The sequence below is a fragment of the Crocuta crocuta genome, unplaced genomic scaffold, assembly GCF_008692635.1.
Source record: "Crocuta crocuta isolate KB4526 unplaced genomic scaffold, BGI_CrCroc_1.0 scaffold185, whole genome shotgun sequence".
NCBI classification, from domain to species: Eukaryota; Metazoa; Chordata; class Mammalia; order Carnivora; family Hyaenidae; genus Crocuta; species Crocuta crocuta.
In genome coordinates this window covers 93,560-120,610 of record NW_027530518.1, presented here as the reverse complement: position 1 = coordinate 120,610, position 27,051 = coordinate 93,560, and the positions used below count along the sequence as shown (strand labels likewise).

Below are 27,051 nucleotides of genomic sequence, written 5' to 3'. Positions count from 1 at the left end.
TAACTCTATTTATTCTTCCTATCCATGAGCATGGAATGTTTTTCCATTTCTTTGTGTCTTCTTCGATTTCCTTCATAAGTTTTCTATAGTTTTCATCATACAGATCTCTTGTATCCTTAGTTAGGTTTTTCCTAGGTATTTTATGGTTTTTTGTGCAATTGTGAATGGGATCAGTCTCTTGATTTCTCTTTCTGTTGCTTCATTATTGGTGTATAAGAATGCAACTGATTTCTTTATGTTGATTTTGTACCCTGCAACTTTGCTGAATTCTTGGATCAGTTCTAGTAGACTTCTGGTGGAGTCTGTCAGGTTTTCTATGTAGAGTATCATGTCGTCTGCAAAAAGTGAAAGTTTGACTTCCTCTCTGCCAATTCTGATGCCTTTTATTTCCTTTCGTTGTCTGATGGCTGATGCTAGGACTTCCAGCACTATGTTAAACAGCAGTGGTGAGAGTGGACATCCCTGTTGTGTTCCTGATCTCAGGGGGAAAGCTCTCAGGTTTTTCCCTGTTGAGGATGATGTTAACTGACAGCTTCTCATAGATGGCTTTTCTGATGTTTAAGTAGGTTCCTTCTATCCCGACTTTCTCTAGAGTCTTTATTACAGTTTTTCCCTGTTGAGGATGATGTTAACTGACAGCTTCTCATAGATGGCTTTGATGATGTTTAAGTAGGTTCCTTCTATCCCGACTTTCCCTAGAGTCTATATTAAGAAGGGATGCTGTATTTTTTCAAATGCTTTTTCTGCATCTACCGACAGGCTCATATAGTTTTTATCTTTTCTCTTGTTGATGTAATGTATCCCATTGATTGATTTGCAAATGTTGAACCAGCCCTGTAACCCAGGAATGAATCCCACGTGATCTTGGTGGATAATTCTTTTTATGTGCTGTTGGATTCGATTTGCAAGTATCTGGTTGAGGATTTTTGCATCAGTATTCATCAAGGATATTGGCATGTTAGTCTCTTTTTTTGCTGGATCCCTGTCTGGCTTGGATATCAGAGTGATGGTGGCTTCATAAAACGAGCCCAGGAGTTTTCCTTCAGTTTCTATTTTTTGGAATATCTTGAGAAGAATGAGGATTAATTCTGTTTTAAACGTCTGTTAGAATTCCCCAGGGAAGCCATCAGGTCCAGGGCTCTTATTTGTTGGGAGATTTTTGATCACTGATTCGATGTCTTCACTAGTTATGGGTCTGTTCAGATTTCCTATCTCTTCCCGTGTGAATTTTGGTAGCGAGTGTGTGTTTAGCAATTGGTCCATTTCTTCTCTCTTGTCCAATTTGTTGGCATATAACTTTTCNTTATTGATTTCAAGTTTCAAAGCATTATGATCTGAGAGTGTGTATGGTATGATCTCATTTCTTTTATATTTATTGAGGGCTGCTTTATGTCCCAGTATGTGATCTAATTTGGAGAATGTGCCCTGCGCACTTGAGAAGAAAGTAAATTCCCTGGCCTCAGGATGTAGAGTTCTAAATATATCTGTCTGATCCATCCGGTCCAATGTGTCTTTCAAGTCCATTATTTTTTAGTGATNTTTAATTTAAAGTTCAGTTTGTCTGATATAAGTATAGCTACTCCCACTTTCTTTTGATTTCCAGTAGCATGATATATTTTTCTCCATCCCCTTCCTTTTAATCTGAAGGTTCTTCCAGTCTAAGATGAGTTTCTTGTAGATAGCATATAGATTGATTTTGTTTTTTTTATCCATTCTGCTACCCTATGTCTTTTGATTGGAGCATTCAGCCCATTTACATTCAGTGTTATTATTGAAATATGTGGGTTTAGAGTCTTTTTGTCTTTTGTGCGGTTCATGTTTGTGGTGGTGTCTCTGTATCTTTGTTCCTTGCAACATTTTCTTCAGAGCCTCCCCCTCAGGATTTCTTGTAGGGCTGTCTTAGTGATGACAAATTCTTTCAATTTCTGATTATTTGAAAAGACTTTGATCTCTCCTTCTATTCTGAATGACAGGCTTGCTGGATAGAGGATTCTTGGCTGCATATTTTTTTGTTCATCATATTGAAGATCTCATGCTATTCCTTTCTGGCCTACCAAGTTCAGTAGATGGGTCTGTCACCATTCTGATAGGTTTCCCTTTGTATGTTAGGGCCCTTTTCTCCTTAGCTGCTTTCAAAATTCTCTCTTTGTCTGTATATTTTGCCATTTTTACTATGATATGCCATGCTGAAGATTGATTCAAATTACATCTGAGGGGAGTCCTCTGAGCCTCTTGTATTTCAGCATTTACTTCCTTCTCCATGTTGGGGAAGTTCTCTGCTATAATTTATTCCAGGACTACTTTAGCACCTTTCCCTCTCTCTTCCTCTTCTGGGATTCCTATGATACGGATATTGTTGCATTTTACCCTGTCGCTGAGCTTTTGAACTCTTCTTTCATGTTCCTGGATCAGTTTGTCTCTTTTTTTTGCAGTTTCCTCTTTTTCTATAATGGTGTCTTCTAAATCCTTATTCTCCTTTCTGCCTCTTCAATCTGTGCATTGGAGGCCTCTAATTCATTATGTATCTCATTTATCACATATTTTAATTCATCATGCCTATTTTTATTTTCCATGTTGCTTGTAGCTATAATTTCTTTGATGGCCCCTATGCTTTTTTCAAGTCCAGCTATTAATTTTATGTTTATAGTTCTAATATCTTGTTCAGTTATGCTGCTGATATCTGTTTTGAGCAGTTCATTAGCTGTCAGTTCTTCTTCGAATTTCTTTGGAGGAGAGCTCTTTCGTTTCGTCATTTTTAGTTAGCTTTCTGTCTCTTGTTAGTTTTAAAACTTGTTATGCTCTCTAGACTTGTGAGCGCTGCTGTACCCAAGAAAACTTTTTGCTTGTCCAGGGTCTTTCCTTTTGGAGAGTGTTTTTTGAATGGTATCTTTTGGTCTTACTTGTTTAGACCTTGGTTAGTTTATTTTCCTACTCGTAGTGATATTTGGGACTCTCCACCATGTGTACTTTGACTTGTTTCTTGAGGTAGCTGTTAGAAGGCTTTCTCAGTGGATTCTGCATCCTTTTTCTCCTAGTCTCTTGGGTTCTGTAAAGTTTCATATGGCTTCAGATCTTTTCCGTGTGAGATATGGGGGTGAGTGCAATGTACGGAGCTCCTTACTTCTCCGCCATCTTGCCCCCTCTCTAAGCCATATCTACTTGATCCATTTGTCTGTTGATGGACATTTAGGTTCTTTCAATGATTTGGCTATTTTTGAAAGTGCTGCTATGAACATTGGGGTACATGTGCCCCTAAGTAGCATGATAAATTAAGAATTATATGTAATTGACCCCTCCTCACCAATTTCAGGCATGTTGTGCTTCTGGTTATGGGTCAGTTCTGATAAAATTATTTTCTCTATTGAAGCTTTGGCTCTGCTGATGTTTCCAAGTTGAGGCTTTACTTCTTATTCTTTCAAGTCTGAGGCTCAAGTCAGAGGTCTCATTGGGGTTCCTGGGTGGCTCAGTCATTTAAGTGTTTGATTTTTGATTTTAGCTCAGGTCATGATCTCAGGGTGGTGAGATCAAACCTCACATCCTTGCTTAGCAAAGAGCCTGCTTGGGGTCCCTCTCTTTGCCCCTCTCACACTTGCTTGTGCTCTCTCAGAGGTCTCAGTGTACATTACTAAGCCATGAATCCTGAGTGACAGCAAGTGGAGCAGTCTTGAAGTAGTATGAAAAGAGGGATTCAGGTTGCCTGGTGGGTCAGTCATCAGGCTTCTGTGAAAGATTAACAAATGTTCTTAATTCAATTAGTTAATTCATAATTAATTCATAATATCCAGGGATGGGCCTATGGATCTGCATTTAAGTTAAAATTATCATTCAGTCATTTAGTAGACATTTACTCCCATCTGCCCCACACAGTGGTAGTCAATGGATATGTATGCACTGTGAGATTAAATAGAAACCCTGCCGTATAGAGTTTCTGTGGTAGAGGTGGGAGGGGGATGCTCTGGCCCTGTGTAAGAAAATGGAGTCAGAGTGGCTGCTGTAGTAGTCCTGGTGAGACCACAGAGAGTTGGATTAGGGTGGTAATAAAGAGGTGGTCAGAAACACATTTAGGACATCTAATTTGAAGGTAAAGTTAATAGGACTCATTGATGGTTTGCATATGGTATGTAAAGGACAGAGGAATCAAGGATAACTCTAGTCATTGTGGCTGACCAGAGAAATGGCTGAATGGTGGTGATATTTACTGATATTAGCAAGACTGAGGAAAAGGTAGATTTTAGGAGTTATGGTTGATAATTGAGAGGTTTGGGACATGTTAAATTTAAGTTGCTTATTAAATATTCCAGTGAAGAGTTTTAGGAGATTATTACATAAATGAATCTAGTAATTAGAGAGAAGTTAATGCTGAGGAAATAATTTGGGAGTCAACAGTGAATAATGTTATGTAAAATCATAAATATTGTAAAGGTGTTCACTCTTTGCAAGGATCTGGGCTAAGTGCTGAGGAATATAATACTGAATAAGATCATGTAGACATGGCTGTCATGGAGTTTACATTTTTGTAGAGGAGGCCAAAATCAAAGAACTAATTCCAGAATCACAGTTGTGAAATATGCACTAAGGGAGAGATGGTATATTGGGGGAGGATATTCTGAATTTAATCTGGAAAATTAGAGAAGACTTTCTTGAGGCAGTTACTGTTGTGAGCTAGTAATTTCACGAAATAAGAGGGAGACATAAAAAGACTGTGTAAGCAGAGAGAATGACATCTTTAAGGCTCTGTAGGAAGGCCAGTGCAACTGAAAAACAAGTTGGTGGGCATAAGATTGAGAGAACAGGTAGATAAGAGGCAAACTGTGGAGGATTTGGGCTTTGTCCCAAGGGAAAGGCAATACCATTCAAGGAATTCTATCATATTTGCAATTGAAAAATCACTTTTAGCTGTAATGCAAAGTAGGTATTAAAGTAGTGTGCAGACAAAAACAGACATATAGACCAATGGAATAGAATTGAGAACTCAGAATTGGATCCAAAAATATTCAGCCAACTAATCTTTGACAAAGCAAGAAAGAATACCCAATTNATGTTGAGGGCACTTGTGGGGATGAGCACTGGGTGTTATATGGAAACCAACTTGACAATAAACTATTTGTAAGTAAAAGAAAAAGAAAAAACTAAATGTGATTAACAACTGACTTGTATAGGAAATTTAATACATGAGAATAGAGGGGAAGAAAGTATGGAAAAAAGAACTAATAAAAAATAAAACTTATACTGACTCCTCATCTTTGCCAAGATCAAAAAAAAAAAAAATAAATAAAGTGGTGTGCAGAGAGAGACCAGTGGGAGAGTATTGCTTGGTCTAAAGCAATGAAAATAGAACTAGATGTGCTTGCAAGATATCTAGAAGATTAAATTGAAAGAACTTATGGATTGCTTGGGTGTAATGAGGTAAAGAAGCAGGAGATGCCAGAAAATGCTAAAAAGAAAAAAAGACTTCTGGTTTCCTGGTGTTATGGTTTCATTAGCTAGGCAGATGGTTGTTGCTTCACTGAGGTAATTTATCTCTGAAAGAACTGGCTTCTTTGTGGAGGAGCAGTGATGGCCATGATGGAGGTCAGAAGCTTGGTTTGGAACCTGCTGACTTGAGTTTTCCCTCAAACATCCAAATGACAATGTTGATAGGCACTTTGGGTACTTCTCTGGAGCTCAGAGCTCTCAGAGCTAGGCCAAAGGAATAAACTTAAGTGTTATCAGAATTTAGGTGGTTAATTGAATGTATGTATGTGGATGAGACTGCCTGGAGAGAGAAGTACATCTGGAAAGAAAGGTACCTTGGAAACAGATTTGAGTCATTCTAATATTTGTCAGCCAGAGGAGCAGAAGAGATTGAGAAGCCTTGGGCAGGAAAGCCATCAGTGTCATGTCTTGGCAGCCAAATGAAGAGGGTTTCAGGAAAGGAGAGGTCAGCTGTGTTGAAGATGAGGATCAGGTTCTTGCTATAGAAGTATAGCAGTATAACACAATCCAGTTGCTTCCTTTATAGCTCTATGAAAATAGTGAAGACCACTCCGTCTAAAAACAAAAGGGGCAATAGATAGAAGGCTACATTGGCCAAGACTTACAGATCCAATGGGAAGGCTTAAGAACAGTTAGAAACCAGTTTCATTCTATGGTGGGAGTGGAATGAATGAACTGAAACCATTTCCAGACTTTTAATTCTCTGCTTGACAATTTATAGCCAAGGAGAGAGTGTCCAAAAGGCCCACCATAGGACATGTACCCTTATCTTGGCCAGAGTGGGCATGGATCTAATTAATTGTCCCACCGGATGATATTCCTAATGGGGAGAGGTAGCTCTCCAAAAAGGTAATCCGGTAACAATAGCAAAAGGAGGTATAGGTAGATGGTGGAGAATCGTAATCCAGGAGTGCTTAGAACATCTTTATTTTGAGCATTTCTTCAGTTTGGGAAACATCTCACTAATCAGATGAAGAATGGAAAATTGGAAAAAGAGGTTCTTCAATAAGTCAGGTTTCAGATTGGCGAGGGAACAAGCAAGAAAGGATGGGGAACTAGATCTCAGTGTAAGGGAGGCCTCTGCCTGCATGAGTCCTCTGCCCTTCTTAGGCCTGCTGTCTTTAGGAGAGAAGACATTTCTTACTGAGTTTCTTGAGTCAGGCATGGCAGATGTTTCTTCTCTTGGTGTTTTCTCATTTGTGAATGAATTATTTGATAAAGCTTCATTATAGCCTGATATCTTAGGAAAGTTTTACAGTTCCAAGAAGTTACATTCTATTATCTGGGCAATATTTTCCATTTAATTTGGGGTATACATAAAAATAATCACTATGATTTGGTTGGCACATAAAATCCATCCCTATTATATCTATCAATAAAAAAATAGTTATATGAACCTGTTAGGATGACCTTTATTCTTCACTGCCAGACTGTCAGCTTGTTTTCCACTTATATTTTATTGTGAACAGTTATGCTGAGTCATAGTTATCATCCTAATCTCCCAACACTGTTCATGTGCTTATCATGAGGTCCCAGTAAATGACATCATACTCTCCTCTAGTCTTAATTAACTGATCTTTAGTTATTTAAGCTACATCAGACATGCTTATAAACCTCCTTAAGCCCCCAAGTTATATTAGATTGTGTAACCATTCTTATTCACAAAACTAATAATCTTCAACATTAGAGTACAAAAGGGACCTGTAGTTTTGAAAAGAAGATTTTTGTCGTATTTTAGAGTTGCCTAAGTGTTTGACATGATTTTTTGTGTCATAAAATTTGTGTCTTTGGAATTCTCAAGAAATAAATAACTTTTTGCATTTAGTCTACAGCAGTAATCGAGAAGGTTCAGCAAGTTTATTAGAACTGTATATGAAACACAAAGAAATCCTAAGTGAAGGGACTGCAGTGATTTTCTTGATGAAAATGAACATCTGAGAATTTTTTTCTTTGTTTGGTTTTCAACTTTGCTTTAAGTCAGTGATATTTGTAAGTATAGTAATATGTTGCATTGAATACTCACAAACAACAAGCTACCTTTATATTAGAAAAAGCAAGAATTTTATATTAAAATAGCAAGAAAACCATTTTTTCATTTTTGTTTAATGAATAAATCCATGATAGTAAACAGTGGTTATGTTAGTTTTATAACACTAATAAATCATTCCCTTACAGATCTTCTTAGAGTTTCTTTATGACTTTTTGAAAGATAATGCAGATTTCTTTACTTACAATTGGTTTTACTTAAAATTGGCATTTGGTTGTCAAAGTTGAAAAACCATGTGACATGGTGGGATATATGCAGGAGCAGTACTTTTTTATCTTTTGAAAAAACAAAAATATGACCTGGTTCAATTTCCAACTTTCTACTTACTAATATGTTGCTTTGGGCAGATTACTTTACATCTCTGAGCTTTAGTTTTCTTATCTGTAAACCAGAGTATTAGTGCTTGTTCTTCATGGATAGTATGGAAATTAGATAGATAGCAGAATTACCAGAAAAGTACCTTGCTGGTAGCAGCTATTCAACAAATGTTAGGTCTTTTCTCTTTGCCAGGTAGATTTATTTTCCTCCTAAGCAACTCAAGTGCTTATGTATAAACAGATAATAAGAATTTTTTAAAACTCATTTGGTATGAATTCCAAATATTATTTAAATCAAGTTTATCATTAAAGAATATCAATCCAGTGTTGGGCTGGTGAAATAGAGTGAGGTTTCTGACAGTGGTGAAAGTAGCCTGATAGATTTAGAGGCTTCTTTAAAATAAGACCAAAACAAACACAGAGAAACAAAAAGCCTGGTAAAAAGTAAAATATCTCCTTGAGATCTGGGGCATTTATGTGGTTATCTAGAGCAGTTTGTACATTTTGCTTTAAAAGACAGTGCTTAGGATCTGTTCCTCCTCAGAACACCTGCTATGCATACCACACATAATCAGCCATAATAACTGTTATGCAACATTTCTTACTCTATTTCTTCATGAACTTCTAGAATTCTATACTTAGAAGATTTATTTCTCCAGTTACAACATTTAAGATTGTAAAATTCCTTAATTTATCACATTTTATATCTATTTAGATGTAAAATGTTTTTGTAAGCAGTAGAAATTTTTAACTGCAACACAGCTATAAGTTACATTTGTGTTCCTTGTTAAATCTTTAGGATAGTCTAATAGTGAGCTGAAATGGAAGGACTTGGCATTTCTGACATATAAGAAGGTCTGTTGTACATCTGAAATGCTATAAGAAAGGGCAGCTGGGCATAGTGTTCCAGGATGGTCCTTGCTCTGCTTGGTTAAATCTGGTTCTGTTTTCTGGCAATTTCTGTCATTAATTGAACATTTATGAAGAGACTGAAATTTCTAGAGAGCTTTGCTGTATAGTCAGGTTACAAAGATAATGATCTATTAGAAGAGAGAGGCAGATAGGATATAAATGCCCAGGAAAAGGTACAGACAAAGTGCCATGAGAGTGCTTCAAAGGCATAGTTAGTTCCAATGGGAGAGACTAGGAAAGGCTTCACAGAGGATGTTGCATTTGAATTTGACCTTGAGGAGTAGAAGATTAGCTAGAGAATAAGGATTGAGAGATGGGCAATAACATTGGAAACACAGGAGATACATAAACTAAAGCATGAAATTTGTGGTGTGTTTTAGGAACAATGAATAGGTTGTTATGACTGTAACTTTAGGGGGATTGGATTTGTCTGGTAAGAGATGAATCTGGAGGGGTCCCTGGGTGGCTCCATTGGTTAAGCATCCAACTCTTGATTTCAGCTCAGGTCATGATCTCACAAGCCCTTCTCTGGCTCTGTGCTGACAACCCTGCTTGAGATTCTCTCTCCCCTTTCCCCCATCTCTCTCTACTTCTGTCTCTCTCTCAAAATAAAATAAACATTTTTAAAAAAGAGATGAAATTGGAAAGGAAGAATTAGGCCAGATTTGAAGTTTTTTGAGTGCTAGTAAATGAGGTGGGACCTTATTCTGTAGATAACATAACTAATGCAATGGAAAAAAAGATGAGATCTGTGGGACTTTTTGGAAAATCTTAGGAGTGGCAAGAAAGAAGAAAGTGAAGGAAAGAGGAACTAAAAGCTCAGAAATCAGTTATGATATTATTGCAATAGTGAAGGCAGAAAATCACTAAGATTGAACTGGGCTATACCAGGATATCTATAAAAATCAGAAGATTAGAATAAAATGATGTCAGGGTCACAGACTGAACTCCCAGATCTTGGTGATCAAATAAGGTACGGGAAGAGTCAAGGATGACTTCAAGATTTCAAGGTTTCCAGACACAGTGATGCCAGTTAACAAAGACTGGAAGAGGAATTCATTTGGGGGTAAAATGGACTGAAGGACTTGATAAAACAGAGCTTTCAGAAGTCCAGTACTCTATTAGCTGTAGCACCAGTGGCTTTTTATGTCTCATGCTATAGGAAATGCCATGTTTTGGGTTGCTCAGTCTAAGAGGGTATGGGAATATGTTTTGTAGTTACAAGGCTTAACCCGAGATGTTTGACTGTTTGCAAGTTTTTTACATCGTTTTTTAACATGAGAGTACCAAAATAACTTTTTAGTCTTCAAGAGACCTATGAAGCCAAAAGACATGAATTTTATGGTGAACGTCAGAGGAAGGAAGAAGAAATGAAGCAGATGTTTGTGCAGCGAGTAAAGGAGAAAGAAGCCATATTGAAAGAAGCTGAAAGAGAGGCAAGTACACTGTTTTGATGTGTGATCTGTTTTTTAGGCATCCTGTTTGAGAGATTTCTCTCGAATTTAACCGAGATGCTTTTGGAAAGTGCTTATTGTTCTTTAATAAGTAGCTAATTTAACACATAGTCTTTGGATACAGACTTTAAAAAATCTGAAATCAAATAAGAATTTGGCCTTTTTGAGCAAATGGTCTTCCATTAGAAGTGGTTCTCCAAGGATTGTAATGGACTAGGTCACTAAGAGGTGTTTTAAGCACCTTAACTTTGTTATTTATTTATTTCTTTGTTTGTTTATTTAATTATATACAGTGCAATTATTGGCTTAGGAGTAGATTTTAGTGATTCATCACTTAAATACAACACCCAGTGCTCATCAAAACAAGTGCCCTCCTTACTACTCATCATTCATCTAGCCCATCTCCCACTCACCTCTGTCAACCCTCAGTTTTTTCTCTATCATTAGGAGTCTCTTGTGGTTTGTTTCTTCTCTTTTTCTTATCCTTCCTTCCCATATATTCAACTGTTTTGCTTCTTAAATTACACTTATGAGTGAAATCATATGGTATAGTATATGCCTTTCTCTTGACTTATTTCGCTGCTTAATATGATACATTCTAGCTCCATCCACATTGTTGCAAATGGCAAGATTTCATTCTTTTTGATGACTCATTCTTTGTGTGTGTGTGTGTGTGTGTGTGTATGTGTGTGTGCGTGTATATACATCACAACTTCTTTATCCATTCATTAGTCGATGGACATTTGGGCTCTCTCCATAGTTTGGCTGTTGTTGATAGGACTGCTATAAACATTCACGTGCATATACCCCTTTGAATCAGTATTTTTGGATCCTTTAGGTAAATACCTAATAGTGCAATTATGGTCTTCGACAGAACAGGAAAGAATATCCAATGGAATAAATACCTTAACTTTGAACCAGAAATGTTTTAGCTATGGCTTAATAAAGTTTTTCCTGAAAGTTCTTGAGAGCTGTTGGGGTTGATGCTGTGAAATGGGTAACTATGAAAACAAGTAACTCTTCTGAGTTTGAACTCAGGCTTTCCAGACCAGTCTGGTGGTCAGATCACTTTTAGATAGCCTTGGTGCACACGTTCACATGCACACACAAACATTGCAGTTAATATCCATAATTTTGCTTGCTTCTAGTTCTTCAAGCAACAATTTTAGTTTTATTTGAGTTTAACTATTTTCTATAGACCTAACCGCAATGACTACTTCTAAGTAAATGGCCACATTCAAGATGAGGGTCAAAAAGGATGAGCTCATAAAGGAATTTCTAAGACAGAAAAGTTAATACAAGTGAACTTGATAACACAAGAGTTTCTGAAGAATTATTTGTAAAGTAATTTTACAGATTTATTTTTTCAAGTACACTTGTAGTCCTTGTTATTTAAATGAACTGTATAGTAAGTAGCTTTATAAAATTAATAGTCTAATATATCTTATTTATAATTTGAATTTGAATATTTTATTTTGAAAAAGTTCAAACAACAGGAAAGTAAAAGTAAAAGGTACCACCTATGTCTCTCCCCACACCCCACACCTAGATTTATTAACAGGTGTTTTGCCACCTTTATTTTATATATGTGTGTGTATGCATCTGGGGGAGAGGGTGTCCGTTTTTCTCTGGCCATCTGAGAGCTGGTTGTAGACGTTATGACACTTTATCCCTAGGCACTTCAGTGGGCATCTCTGAAGTTAGGCGCATTTTCTTCCATAACCATTGTACTAGTATTATACCTAAGAAAATTAGTGGGAATGCCATAATCTCATCTGATCTCTAATCCTCAGTCACATGTCCCACTTGTCCCAAGATGACCTTTTATTGTTTTTTTTTACATTTGTTTAGTGATTAAAAAAATTTTTTTTAATGTTTTATTTATTTCTGAGAGAGAGAGAGACAGTGTAAGCAGGGGAGGGTCAGAGAGAGAGGGAGACACAGAATCCGAAGCAGGCTCCAGGCTCTGAGCTAGTTGTCAGCACAGAGCCCGACGCAGGGCTCGAACCCATGAACCGTGAGATCATGACCTGAGCCGAAGTCGGATGCTTAACTGACTGAGCCACACAGGCGCCCCTGTTTAGTGATTTTTAGTTTTTATTTTTGAACTGGAATTCAGTTGTAGGTCTCATATCACATTCGGGTGTTCTGTTTGTTTAGTCTCTTTTACTCAAAAATAGTTCCCTAGTTTTGAGTTATTTTTAAGTATAAAATTTGAGGAAAGAGTTGTAATGAGTAGGAAATGAGGATGCTGATTTTTCTTTCATTAGTAGATTCATCATTAAGACAGTAGTAGAGTAAAACTAAGTTTATTTCTCATGTATCATGATTCTTAGTTTTTCTAGTGAGGAGAAAAGATGTAGCAGTGGTTTCTAGTTGAGTTGCTGCTCCTTTTTTTTTTTTTTTTCCTGAGAGAGAGAGCATGAGTGGTAGAGGGAGAGAGAGAATCTTAAGCAACCTCCACACTGACATGGTGCTCAATCTCACAACCCCTGAGATCATGACCTAAGCCAATATCAAGAGTTGCATGCTTAGCAGACTGAGCCACCCAGACTCCCCTGTAGTTGAGTTTAATTTTTAAAACCCTATACAAGAACATTTTGATAAATGTGCATTATTTAAAAGGAAATTGAAAACTCAGGGTGACCACATGGTTGAAAGAAAAAAAGAAAGACTTTGTCAGTATATCCTTTAGAGACTTTTATTTTTAATTTATTTTTAAATGTTTTTAATGTTTATTTTTGAGAGAGGGGGAGAGCATGAGCAGGGGAGGCAGAGAGAGGGATTCACAGAATCTGAAGCAGGCTCTAGGCTCTGAGCTGTCAGCACAGAACCCAACACGGGTTTCAAACTCACAAATCACGAGATCATGATAACCTGAACCGAAGTTGGACACTTAACCAACTGAGCCACCTAGGCACCCCCTAAATTTTTAATTATATAGCATTATAGGCAGTAGATTCCATGCCTCTCTTATTAATATTACAAGGTACTTCATGACCAGTTTTTATACTGTAAAGCCAGGTATCATTAATATTTTAGAGTCAGGATCAGAAAAATAGACCTTCCCTGCCTTTGATAACTTCTCAACAATGCCCTTAAGACAGTATCACCAATATGGTATACTGCAGTATCTTTTGTAAACACTACTTCTGAGTATTTGAAATATGTTTGAATTAAATAGTGGAACCATAAGTGAGTGCCTTTGTATATAGAAGAGACTGCTGCTGTCAGAAGTAAATTCCACATTATGTGAATAATAATCGTACCTATCTCTGCCCCCCTTTTTAAAGCATTTTTCTCCTTAAAGTATTTCTGTAATTTTTAGTCAACTTCATGAATGATCTATGAAGTACTCTGTAACCTTTGAATATATTTTACTATGCATATAGAGTATGCAGCCTACATTTAAGTAATCAGAGATGTCTTTATACACATAATCTAAATCCACTCCTGTATCCTGTCTTTCCAGGCTTTATTCACCTCCATTCCCACATTTATAAGAGATACACACATACTCAGAGAATTGTGACTCTATTTATACCATTGGTTTGAATGACAACTAGATGAACCCCACCTTTTAAATGCACATGCACATATATACTTATATAATTTTTGTAAAAGCAGGAACTATTTAAATATGCAAATACTAAGGAACTGATGCTTCTCTGAAATGCCATCCTCAGGAATAGAAGCATTTTAGGGAAGAAGAGTCTTACTTAATCTGTTTCAATCCTGTTCTGTCTCCTTTTAAATACATCTCCTGTCAGGGTTTACTGGAGCACAAGACAACCTCTTTCATATTTGGAATAGTTAATTTTTATTAGGATGGAGTTTAGCTCTTCAGTTTCTACTCTCAACTTCTGATTTTTAGGAAACCATTTTTTCAATTCTTCTATGCCATCTTTTCTAGAAACCAAGTCCTACTTTTTTGTATGAATGCTACCCAGAACTGAAAATACTAAAGTTTATCTAACTAGACTAGGGAATTCAAAAAGTTACCTTTTTTGATCTAGATTTTTTTTAATTTTTTTTTTTAAATTTATGTTTTTTATTTATTTCTAGGAGAGAGAGAGAGAGACAGCGTGAGCAGGGGAGGGTCAGAGAGAGAGGGAGTCACAGACCGAAAGAGGCTCCAGGCTCTGAGCTGGCAGTCAGCACAGAGCCCGACGCGGGGCTCGAACCCACGAACCGCGAGATCATGACCTAAGCGAAAGTCGGACGCTTAACCGACTAAGCCACCCAGGCGCCCCTTGATCTAGATTTTTGATGCTGTGCTTGTGTTCTTGGCAGGCAAGGCACATGGCTAATTGATATGGGATCTGCTGAAGTCCCTAGATTCTTTTTTCTAGATAAACAAACTAGGGAAGTCTCATGTTATAATGTTATAAACTTTTACAAACTCATTTTAATGGTTGCATTGAGTGTATTTAGTACAAATTTATTTTTTGACTTAGACATGGGCTATTTTTTCCCATTATGCTATAAACTCAACTACAGTTAGTATTTTTATGAATAAAACGTACTCAATTTAGGATTTCTTGATTTAACTTAGATTTCAAGAAGGTAAATGATTGTGGGAAAACGTAATAGATTTTTAAGGTTCTTGATTTAAGTTGACAATTGACACTTTCCAAGCAGGTTTACCAATAGAACTTTTAAAAGTTTCACTACGTTTGGTAACTTGATTTGGAAAATAACTTGCCTTTGTAATTTATGTCCCTCATTTTTATTGAGCATGGATTTTAGAGAGTTTATTTGAAGAGACTCTGCAGAGAAATATATAGAGCAAGAAAATAAAAACTCTAAGAAAAGGTCAAGTGTTTTAAAAACATGGGAATCTACTCCCGAAGTCAAGAACACACTGTATACACTCTGTGTTAGCTAGCCTGACAATAAATTATGTTTTAAAAAATGAAAACATAAAATTAAAAAAAACAGGTTTCTACATGAGACTATATATATTTTATTACGTTTTTTTTTGTTGTTGTTGTTCATGCATTTTTTGCATGGGAACTCATTTAAAATTAAAGTTACCAAGGCAGTTCCGTATGTACATTTTTACTTAAAGCATGAACTTTTGAGACATAAGGAAAACTTGTAGATTGCTGTGTAGGTTAGTTTTAAAAATTGTTGCTATGCCGGAGAACATTCCTTTGCATGTGCTGCCACACTGTTGTTGTTGATGGGAACTGCACCTTTCTTTCACAGCTACAGGCTAAATTTGAGCACCTTAAAAGAGTTCACCAAGAAGAGAGAATGAAGCTTGAAGAGAAGAGAAGACTCTTGGAAGAAGAAATAATCGCTTTCTCAAAAAAGAAAGCTACCTCAGAGATATACCAGAACCAGTCCTACATGGCATCAGGCAGCAACCTGAAGAAGGACAAGGACCGTAAGAAGTAAGCCATCCCCACCCCCCCAACTCTAGTAGCCCCATTCATCCATTACTTTCTTTTTCATTGCCCTATTTGATCTTCATTGCGCTTATTAAAGTCTGTTTCTTTATTCTTTGTCAACTTCTTGTGACTAAAATGTCAGCTCCTTGAGAGCAGAGGCCTGTCCCTTTTCTTCACTGTTGTTTCTGCAACAACTAGAAGAGCTCCTGGCACATGTAAATATTTGCCAAAATGAGCGAATGAATGGATGAACAAAATGCATCATAACATAGAAAGGGTCAGTTACCTGGGGGGAAGAATGACTGCTCTTATTTTGTCACCCAGCTTGTATTTCTAGTACACATCTAATAACTGCTGACTTACTGTTATATTTATGTTGAATTTCATGTCTAAATGGAAACTATGTATTTTGTTGGGGAATCATAGAAGTAAAGTAATACTTGATAAAAGACTAAATTCTTAGGTTCACTTTTTTTTTTTTTTTTTTTTACAAAATCTACTGATAATCATTTTGTGAGAATTTTTATTTTAATAAGGGATCCAGGCTATCGATTCGAACTCCTGTGCTTTGATGTCAGAGCTTGTGAAATCAATGGTGGACGTAAAGATGCAGAGGAAGGTAGAGAGGGCCCCTGTACAATGGGGCGGCCATGAGTAGCATTTGGAGGATAATCTCAAGGCTTATAGGTTTGGGGTATGTGTTAAAATCAAAGTTACCAACGTTTTAGAAAATAAGTTTGTTTTTCTTTTCTATACTTTATATCCTTTATTTCTCCTACTTAAATGCCCTTATCATTTTGCTTAGTTGGCTGATCTTGAATTTCATCATTAAACCTGTTCTGTTGAGAGTGCTTGTCTGTGACTCTTTGCCTTAGTTTATTCCAGCTACCTCTGGTTTGGCAGCATCCAGCCCTCCTTATGTTCCTCAGAGAGCAATATTTCTGATTTAATTTTATCATCATATCTTATTTCAAACCCACTATTTTCAGAATACTGTAACTTCAAAGTAATTAGGAAAACATAACATTGGCCCATGGCAGCTTTCCAATTTTTTAACTATGGAGAAGTAAATCCATAAGATTTTGGTGGATTTAACTGACTTGTGGATTTTATAGTTTGGGGAGAAGAAAGAAGGAATGGATTCTCATGTGTGATCTTTCAATGTAAACTCTACAAGGGCATGGATCTTTGTTTTTGTTAATTGATGCATCCACACCCAGAACAGGGCCTGCTATATAGTGGGCGTGCAATTATTTGTCAAAAGAATGAATATGAATTTTAATAGCTATGTTTTATTCATTGAATTTCCAAAGATAAACTATAAATATAGTTTATTACTGCTTTATATGTTTTTAATTGTACAATCTTTTGACTTCTTATCCTTTCATCTTAATCCAGTGTAACTAAAATTGGATTCTTCACATTTATTCCATATATGAAAGACAGTTTACATTTCTTTGTAAAAATTGTCCCCAGTGCCCCACTTAACAACCATTAGCATGTGCTTTCATTTTATAAAGTCAGGAACAAGCCCATAGTTTTTTGAGAGCTCAGAACAATTGATACTCAAGAAATTAGAGTTTGATGAGGTTTTTTATTTTTTCTTTTCCAAAGTCCCATAGCTAGATATCCTATAGTATCTTAGATGTATATTTGCATTTTCTGCAGAAAACTTTGTAAAAATAATGATTTTAGTAATTTTTTATTTCCTATATATTTTTTTATTGTGCCAATCAAATGTTTTTTTATCTCTTTCCAGCTCCAATTTTATGTAAAACAAAGGTTCCAGATCACAGAAGGTCATCACAAGCAAAAGTTATTAAAATGTTAGAAGTATGGTCTGATTTTCTTGCTGTTTTTATTTGCTCTATCACTTATTCTGTATCCAGCAAATGGCCATAGCTACTATCATTTATGGAGAAATGTTTTTAAGTATAAGGTTAATACATGAGCCACAGTGAATGATATCACTTATATACTCACTGTTGTGAGAGATTTTCAAGTTGCTCGTTTGTGATGAATGTAGGTAATTTTTCCTCCTGCCCAGTTATTGTCACTTACATGCATTGTACCACAGAACAAAGTGCCAGTGCCATTAAAAATACGGAACTCATTCATCATCTGGCTACCTGATTGCATTTATATTACAACAGGAACTCCTTTTTTGTACATACTAAAGATAAAATTTGGAAAATATGTTTTAAAATGTATTATGTACCTGAAGCTCTAACCTCTTAATAGTTTTATAGAACTTTTTTATTTTTGATACCATTATCCAATTGATAACATGATCCTAAGTGTTTGTATCAAATTATGTAACATGATGGCCTTCCAAGCTTTAGTATACCTTATTGTGGTTGATGTATTGTTGTGATGAAACAAGATATGTTTAAAAGTAAAAACATCTAGGTATAATTCCCTTTCCTAGTGATGAGTGATGAGGTGTTGCCACTCTGTTCCATTAGGGTGTTTTACATAGTTGTTTCAAACTCTGNGATCCACTGAAGCTTGAATTAAATTCCCTGGGAACAAAACAAAGCTAGACATGTTTTGTGTAAATTTTTTTCCATAAAGCATATGAAACAATTACTTCTCATTATCAACCATTAATCTTTACATACTTGTCTGATCTTTAAAGCTTTTTCACATAGACTATGATTTCAGCTTCAGAAAAACACAAAGGGGGAAAAAACATTACAGGGACTATTATCCCCTTTTTGAAGATGAACTCAGTTTAGGCCCCATTTTCCTATTGGGCTAGGAAATGGGTATGCACATGGTTAGGGCTAGCCATGCCCTCCTGGAGCAACGAGAACAGTAATAAGGCAAGACGGCAAATTTTATGCATCAAGTAGTCTCAGAAGGGCATCTGTCTCACCCACAGAGCACAAAAAGCACTCAGGGAAGTGACTGGGTCTTGAAGGGTTGGAAGCAAGTTTTTAGATACATGAATGGAGAGTGGTAATCCAGGTACAAGGAATAGCATGTTTTTGAAAAAATCTGCACACTAGAAAATCGCTAACCATGAGTAGAGAGTATAGGGGAGGTGTGGAACATGGGTGAGGTTGAAATTTTAGATTAGGGGACAGATCAAGAAAGAGTTTATAAACCCAATCCCACAGGCAGTAGGAGCCATGGAAAGATTGCATCTCACATGGTCAGATACTCCTCAGAGTTGATGGAAAAGATATATTGGAGGAGCTGGAACTGGCCTGGGCAGGCTGACTCGGTAGAGAGCCTGCAGTCCAGGTGAGCAGTTTTTTTCTTTTTTAATTCAAGTTAGTTAACATACAGTGTTATCTTGGTTTCAGGAGTAGAACCCAGTGATTCATTTCTTAAATATGACACCCAGTGCTCATCCCAAAACTCTCCTCCTGAATGCCCAGCACCCATTTAACCCATCCTCCCACCCCACTCCCCTCCAACAACCCTCAGTTCTCTGTATTAAGAATCTCTTATGGTTTTCCTTCCTCTCTGTTTTTATTTTTCCTTCCCTTCCCCTGTGTTCATCTGTTGAGTTTCTCAAATTCCACGAGTGAAATAATAGATGTCCTTCTCCAACTGACTTATTTTTCATAGCATAGTACTGTCTAGTTCCATCCACATTGTTACAAATGGCAATATTTCATTCCTTTTCATCACCAAGTAGTATTCCATTGTACATATATATACTGCATCTTTGTCCATTTATCAGTCAATAGATATTTGGGCTGTTTCTATAATTTAGCTGTTGTTGATAATGCTGCTGTAAACATTGGGGTGCATGTGTCTCTTTGAATCAGGATTTTTCTGTCCTTTGGGCAAAAACTTAGTGCAGTTGGGTAATTCTATTTTTAATTTTTTGAGCAACCTCCATTACTGAAAACAGGTGAGCAGTTCTTGTGCAATAGAATAGATAAGTAGTGTTTAAAAAAATACAGATGCAGAAAGGTATATATGGTAATGGAAGTGGTAACCAAATGGATAAATCTAAATAAATAATGGCTACAAAACAATGATAATGTCTAAGAGAGTTGGAAATATACAGAAAACTAAACACAAGGCTAGAGTGGCATATAAATTAGGATGAGGGGGGAATAAATCAAGTCATCTAAGGTTCTTGCATTAACTGGGAGAAGGTAAGAGTCTCAGCTCAGTAACATAAGACTTAGTAAGAGTCCATGTAAATATGGTAAAGTGTGTAACTTTCAAGCTGGTAGCAGGAACACTAGTTTAATAAATGATGATCCAAAACAGAGCAAAGAAAATAAAACAGGTATGACAACCAGAAAGCATTTTGTAATATGGTAGATGTAGACCCAAATAAATACATAATTACATGGATTTCATGCTATAATTTTTTTTAGACAAAAGTCTTTAAAAATCAGCTATAAACATTTTAAGAGAGGTCTGAAAATTTCTCTGTTTTCATAGAAAGAAGATAGGAAAAGGTACATCATTCAGACTCTAACCAAAAGCTAATATGTAGCTATATTTTATATATATTAAAAAAACTTTAAGGCACTTCAAATAAGAAATATGTAACACCTCCAATTTTGTATGTACATTACAGCCTCAATGAGCATACTTAAAGCAAAAATTGATGAGAATACATGGAGAAGTAGACAAATCCATACTCTTGGGAGATTTTCATATACCTTTTGTATATGATAGACCAAGCAGATCAGTATTATTACAGATATGGGAGCCTTGAACAAAACGTTCAACCACATTGGCCTGGTAAACAATTATAAAGCAGTGTACCCCAAATGACAGAACACATACTGCTTTTAGGCCCACTGGGAACATTTATGAAAACTGACCAGGACATTCAACTACAAAGTGAGCCTGAATACCTTATGAAGGATTTACATCATGTGTTCCCTGATCATCATATAATTAAAATAGAAATCAGTAATAACAAAAATTCCAGTATGTTTGGAAACTAAAACGCAAACTTGTAAGTAACCTATGGGTCTGAGAAGAAATAAAAAAGGAAATTAGAAAAATATTTTGAGCTGAAAGACAATGAAAACCTATAACATAACTTTTGAGAAGCAGCAAAAGTCATGCTTACAGTCAAAATTTATAATCCTAAATGCTAGTATTAAGAGCAAAAAAAAAGGCTAAAATTTATAATCCTAAATGCTAGTATTAGGAGGGGAAAAGGGCTGAAAACCAATGCTGTACACGTTCATCTCAAGAAATTAGGAAAAGAATAGTAAATTAAATCCAAAGCAAAATAATAAAGATGAAAACAGGAATTAATGAAATAGAAAAAAATCCAAATTTCTTATATTTTTAAAAGATATATTAAAATTGAAAACCAAGGGGAAAATGACCAAGAAGAAAGGAAATAGGCTTGGAATGGCTAGAGTTGAAAACAACAATAAACCTGACATTACGAAAATAAGGTAGGGGGTTGTGGAATGACTAGAGCACTGCATTGCTGGTGGGAATGCAAAATGGTTCAGTCGTTTCAGAAAGTCTGCCAGCTTCCTGTTCCCTCACCGAATGTGTTAGTTTTCTACAGCTGCTATAACAAATTGCCACAAACTTATTGTCTTAAAAAACACTGTATTACAGTATTGGCTTAAAAAAAACTGTGTTACAGCCTTGGAGGCTGGAAGGCTGACATGGGGCTCAAAGGGCTAAAACCAAGGTGTGGCCAGAGCTCTGTTCCTTCTGAGGTCTCTAGGGGAGAATCCTCTGCCTTTTCCTGCTTCTAGAAGTTGCCCACACTCCTTGGCTCATGATTGCTTCCCCCGTCTTCAAAGTCAGCAGTGGTGAGTTGAATTCTCACATGGCCTTGTCTGACCTTTTCGTCTTCCTCCCTCTTCTCCTTTCCGAGACCCTGGTGATCACTTTATAAACCACTAGCAGCATTTCCCCATCTGCTGGCTAGCAACCTTAGTCTCCCTCTGCCATGCAACCTAACATTCAAAGGTTCTGGGGATTGAGATCTCGAGGAGGACATTGTTCTGCCTGCCATGCCATACAAGCCAGCAATTCCAGTCCTAAAATGTATTCAAGATACATGAAGTATTTGTCCATACAAAGACCTGCAGTTTTTTCCATAACCTGCCAAACTTGTAACAACTCAAATGTCCACCAACTGGTGAATGTATAAAAGTTGTAGTTCATCATGCAATGAAAAGGGGCACACTGATACATGTAGACACATGAATAAATCCAGAAGTATTATGCTAAGTCAAACCAGACACAAATGGCTGTAAGACTACATTTATGTGACATTTTTGTCAAAGCAAAACCATAGGGATAGAAATCAGCTGTGGTTGCCAGGCCTGCTGAGGGAGGAGGATTGACTTCAAAGGCACACAAGGAAATCTCTTAGAGTGGTAGAAATATTCCATATACCTCAGGAATAAGCCTGATTAAAAAAAAAAAAAAGTTAAAAAAACCCCAAAGCATTGGAAATGAAACAAGATGTCACTACAGACCCTGTTAGGCATTATATGGAAACCAACTTGACAATAAACTATTAAAAAAAAAAAGCAAAAAAAAAAAGTGGCATCTAAATTTGAAAATACAGAAGAAATGATAAATTCATTTTAAAAATAATTTACTGATAAAAAATTAGTACGAAGTTTCATAATCGATAATCCATAATTAAAATCCTCATTAAGTTTAGGCCTAGACAGCTTCACCCCAGAATTCTACTAGACTTTTAAAGAGAAAAGCTTTCTTTCACTATTCTCCCTGTGGTAGGTAGAACAGTGTTTCCCTCTCTCTACCTCCCCACCCCCACCAGAGATGTCTGTGCCCTAATGTCCTGAACCTGGGAATATGTAGCCTTAGCTGGCAAAAGAGACAATAGATGTAGCTAGGTTACAACCTTGATCTGGGGTGATGGTCCTAATGGGCCTAGTCAAATCACTTAGTTCCTTAGAGCTGAGGGCCTTTCCTGGCTGTAGTTGGAGAAAGATGTGCCACTCTTGGCTCTGATGACAGGGGAAGGAGCCACAGCCAAAGAGCATTGAGTGCCTGCAGAAGCTGGGAAAGGTAAGGAAACGGATTCTCCCCTAGAGCCTCCAGAAGGAACTCAGCTGTGCTTTGATTTTGATTTTTTTTTTTAATTCCTTGATTTTAGCCCCACGTTAGACTTCTGACCGTTGCTGAAATTCCTGCCTCTCTTAGCTAGAAGTAGCTTTTACCCACAAAGTCAAAGCAGCAGGTGCTCTAAACCTTAAATTCCACCAAGTCTAGAAGTGTAAAGCCAAGTGCACAGCTAAACAAACCACAGGACACTAAGCCACAACACCCACCCACATCAAATCTATGTAGCTACAAGTCCGAAGAGTGGTTACTCCAGGTGAGGATGGTAACAGAAAGGGGTCTGGGGAACAATCCAGGGTTCTGGTAAGTTTCTCGATCCTGGTGTTTGTTACATGGGTACTACTGTTTTGTGAAAATTTGTCAGATTGTACATTTATGTGTATACTTTCTGCAGTACTTCAAGTGTCTAGAAAGAGGGAGGGCAAGTGCCACATTCTGAGGTCCATGCACCTGGTCCCACGAAACCTTACCATGAGTTCCTTTGTTCTGTATCATCCATTCTCTATTATTTCTCAGTGTTCCTGACCAGTTAAAATTTTTCAGAGGCCTAATAAGTAGCCCCCGTTTTCCTCACCTGAGTTCTGAAAGAAATTGAAAAGTAAAACTGGCAGCTGTAGGCCAAAATGTCACCTTTATTGCTGAAAAAGACTAAGAAATTGAAAAGTAAAACTGGCAGCTGTAGGCCAAAATGTCACCTTTATTGCTGAAAAAGACTAAGCTTAGTGTGAGAGCCAGATGAGCTTGTTAAATGAAGCCCAGAATTAAGGAGAATCACTGCCCCCCATCCCCCACCCCAAGCAGTGCTGGAGAAGTGCAGGCCTTCTCGGAAATCTACTACCAACTCACCTGACTTCAAACAGGTAGAACACAAAAACAAGAAATTTTTGGTTCTAGACATTTCAGTGCATTGGTTCAAATATAGTTGCTTAATCCGGTGCTCTCAGCTCTCAGATGCTTTTAAAGCACTTAGTAATTTTCAGACTGCTCTAATGTCTAGTACTCCTATTTGACTAAGGAAGCAGGTGGGCAGGTGTTATTGACCCTCCTCGTCTCCTGCTGGAACACTCGTCTGCTCCAGGATAAAACACAAAACAACAACAACAATAAAAATGGGCATTTCTAAGTCTTTCCCACAAGACTTGGCTCTGGCAGTCTTACACACCAACACAGCGTTGTCAATAGAATGTCTCCAGGAAGAAGTGAGCTGAGGGGAATTTCTTTCTGGGCATCTGGCAACTGGAAATCACTTATGTCCCTTAGGTTGACATCTAAGGAAAAAGGGCAGCTTATCTCCCCCTGACAAAGCCGAGAAGCATTCTCCAGAGCTACCCTGTACTCCTCAGTTATTTCAGTTCATTCCCGGTTTCTGATTTCAGAGTTGTTAATTTCAGTGTTTATATTACTCCACATAGAGAAAACTATTAGCTTTAAAAAGAAGTATAAATTATAGAACAAAAAATCTTTAAGATTCAAACAAGTTTGAATGAGAAGATTCCAGGAATATCAGCTCATGGGAAATTTTTGAAAGCACCTCCCAGGATCTCCTTTTCTCTAATTTGATCATAGTAAAGGCTGTTTGATGGTAGTGGTTAGAAATTGTGTTTACAGGGGCGCCTGGGTGGCTTAGTTGGTTAAGCGTCCGACTTTCGCTTAGGTCATCATCCCCTGCTCACGCTGTCTCTCTCTCTCTCCTAAAAATAAATAAAAATATTAAAAAAAAAAGAAATTGTGTTTACATGAATTTAGTGGATTCATAGTTCACATGACACTGTATCACTCTAATACTTATCAGTTTCTATTTGCTAAGAGCTTATATCTTTTTTAAAGAAATGTTTTAAAAGCTGTTCTGTAAAAATAAATGATACGTGAATGTGCAATTGAGTGGAGAATATCACTGGAATGCAGACATTACCTCACAACCATGTTATCCCATTGGACAGCCTCGGGTACACGGATCAATATTTCCCATGGAACTCCACATCAAAATTTCTGCTTTAGAAGATAGATGTTTTGCTGCTTTTTTAAAGTTTTTTTTTCTTTTTTTAATTTTTAAAAATGTTTTTATTTCTGAGAGAGAGAGAGAAGGGGAGGGTCAGAGAGAGGAGGAGACACAGAATCTGAAGCAGACTCCTGGCTCTGAGCTAGCTGTCAGCACAGAGTTCCAATGCGGGGCTGGAACCCACGAACCATGTGATCATGACCTGAGCTGAAGTTGGACGCTTAACCAACTGAGCCACCCAGGCGCCCCAGATGTTTTGCTGTATTTGACTAGCAGATGCAAATAAAACTTAACTGTGTTTTCCAAGAGGGGGAAAAAAAACGTGTCTAATATTTCTTTTAAAGATACAGAGAATAGCACAGTAACAAAAAGGATAAGTCTCTGTATTGCCATTCATTTTGGGGGCCCCAGTTCACACGTTTGCACACACTTCACAGTGTACTCTGGTCTATCGAGCTTTCAAATGCTTCCATCTTAGAACCATCCATTTAAAGTCACTTCCCTTTTTTCCTCCACATTCAACAATAACAAAAATAAAATCTTTCTTCAGTCCTAGACTTTTTCTAATGAGAGTATATACAGTTTGCCATAACTAAAAAAATTTCCGTTTCAATTCCAGGGTGCTTATGATTCCCACCAGCAGGTGCTGCTAAATAATCACTATGAGTTGTATGTGGCTGTGTGTCTTAGTCATGCTGTTAGGATGGCTGTCTTCTTAAGGGGTATCAATAGTTCTGTGCAAATTTCTGAACAAAGGTAGGGGTTACCCAGTGTCAAAGTAGACAATGCCAACTTAAGAGAGGTGAGGTTCTAGCAAATCATTTGACACTGTCCAGAAGACGTGTGGGAGGTTTTGAAGAGTGTGCCAAAGTATAATAGGATATTCAGAGATGGCTGACTTAAAATTTTCCATCTCTTTTAAAATCTATCATTTGATAAAAAATAAGATGTGTGATTACATATTCATGCCACATGTGACCTTAAATAGTGCCTTGTGGGGTTACCCAGGTGGCTCAGTTGTTTAAGCATCCAACTCTTGATCTCGACTCAGGTCATTATCTCCTGGATCTGTTCATGAGATTGAACCTGATGTTGGGCTCTGTGCTGTCAGCTTGGGATTCTCTCCTTCTGCCTCTCCCCACCTCACAATAAATCGACTTTAAATAGATAGATAGATAGATAGATAGATAGATAGATAGATAGATAGATAGAAAGATAGTGCCTGGCATTCATAAGCAAAAGTAATGTAAGACCAACCATAAAAATAATCTCTAGCTTTAGATAAATTGTTGATCTTGATAGTTTTCTCTGATGACTTAAGATGGACAGATTATTGTCTCTCCTTTTGGATGACAGGACTGTGACCCATTTGCCAAATGGTTTACTCCAGGCTCACATCCAGATAAGGAAGAAGCCATCCGTTCAGATCTTCCAGAGGCCCCACTGTCTATATGTTGCCTTCAGGAGTAACAGGAATGAATGAGCGGAAATCCTTGCTTTTCTTGAGCCTGGACCTGTGTGTTATTAATGTAATGAGGTTAACATGTTACATGGGAGGCACTATCCAGGTGCATTATGTTGTCATAATTATTTCATTTATCCTCAGAATGCTCCAAAAGGTAGTTGTTCCTGTCTCCTCTTTCAAGATGCTAAGACAAATTCAGGAAGATTAAGCCCTGTTCTCACCTATTTCTCTCCACTCCGGTACTGGATCAGCTCCCCTTAATCATTTGAAAGATGATGTCACCAGTGTTCCATCCTCAGCTTTCCTTCCCCTTCCCCTCCTTAGTCCCCCTGTGTGTGCTCACTTCAGTTACATGTCAGTGGTGCCATATTTGTACTGTGGCCTTCATCTCTCATCCAAGCACCAAACCCATCTTTCTAACCATCTACTGGAAATACTACCTATGTGGCTCACAGGTACCAACATTTCAGCAGTCCTGAATGGGCCTCCTCATGTCCACTTCCCACTTCTCCTCCTGGGTACCCTTGTCTGGCTAATGGAACACCATCTGTCCAGTTACTCAAACCTGTCTCCAGAGGCTTCCACATGGGTTCCCTGGTCTTTGGGGTTGTTGCACACCCTTCTCAGTTCTGTTCCAAGGAGGCTGGGCTCCCACCCTACCTGCTTCTTATAACAGATTGCCAAGAAAATTCCACTCTTGGCTCACATAGTCTTGTAACCAGAGCTGGCTCAACTCAACAGAGCTCCTGATCCATGATAGTCATGGGTGGCTAGCAGCATGTGGGATTAACCTGTTTGGGATGAGTGAAATAAGGGCCTGACATTGTGTTCAACAACAACTTAGCCATCTGGATAAGCTAGGATCATCAGGAAGTTAAGAACCCAGAGAGTTGACAAAGAATGTCATACGAGAAGCTGGTTATACAGGTT

The 27,051-nt window shown here is 37.4% G+C and overlaps 1 protein-coding gene across 4 annotated transcripts in view; it reads left to right on the top strand.

The window, feature by feature from the left end:
- Positions 1-18,101, top strand: part of SEPTIN10 (septin 10) — a 69,919-nt gene extending 51,818 nt beyond the window's left edge. For 2 of the 4 annotated variants that reach the window (XM_077767259.1, XM_077767262.1), the window contains 4 exons: positions 10,055-10,187; positions 15,417-15,604; positions 16,138-16,295; positions 17,361-17,437. In XM_077767259.1, coding sequence (XP_077623385.1) covers positions 10,055-10,187; positions 15,417-15,604; positions 16,138-16,255 — 439 coding nt within the window. In that variant the 3' untranslated portion in view covers positions 16,256-16,295; positions 17,361-17,437. Of the gene's footprint in view, positions 1-10,054; positions 10,188-15,416; positions 15,605-16,137; positions 16,296-17,360 lie in introns of all 4 variants that reach the window. The other 2 variants (XM_077767263.1, XM_077767260.1) reach the window with 2 other exon arrangements.
- The last annotated feature ends 8,950 nt before the right edge of the window (positions 18,102-27,051 follow it).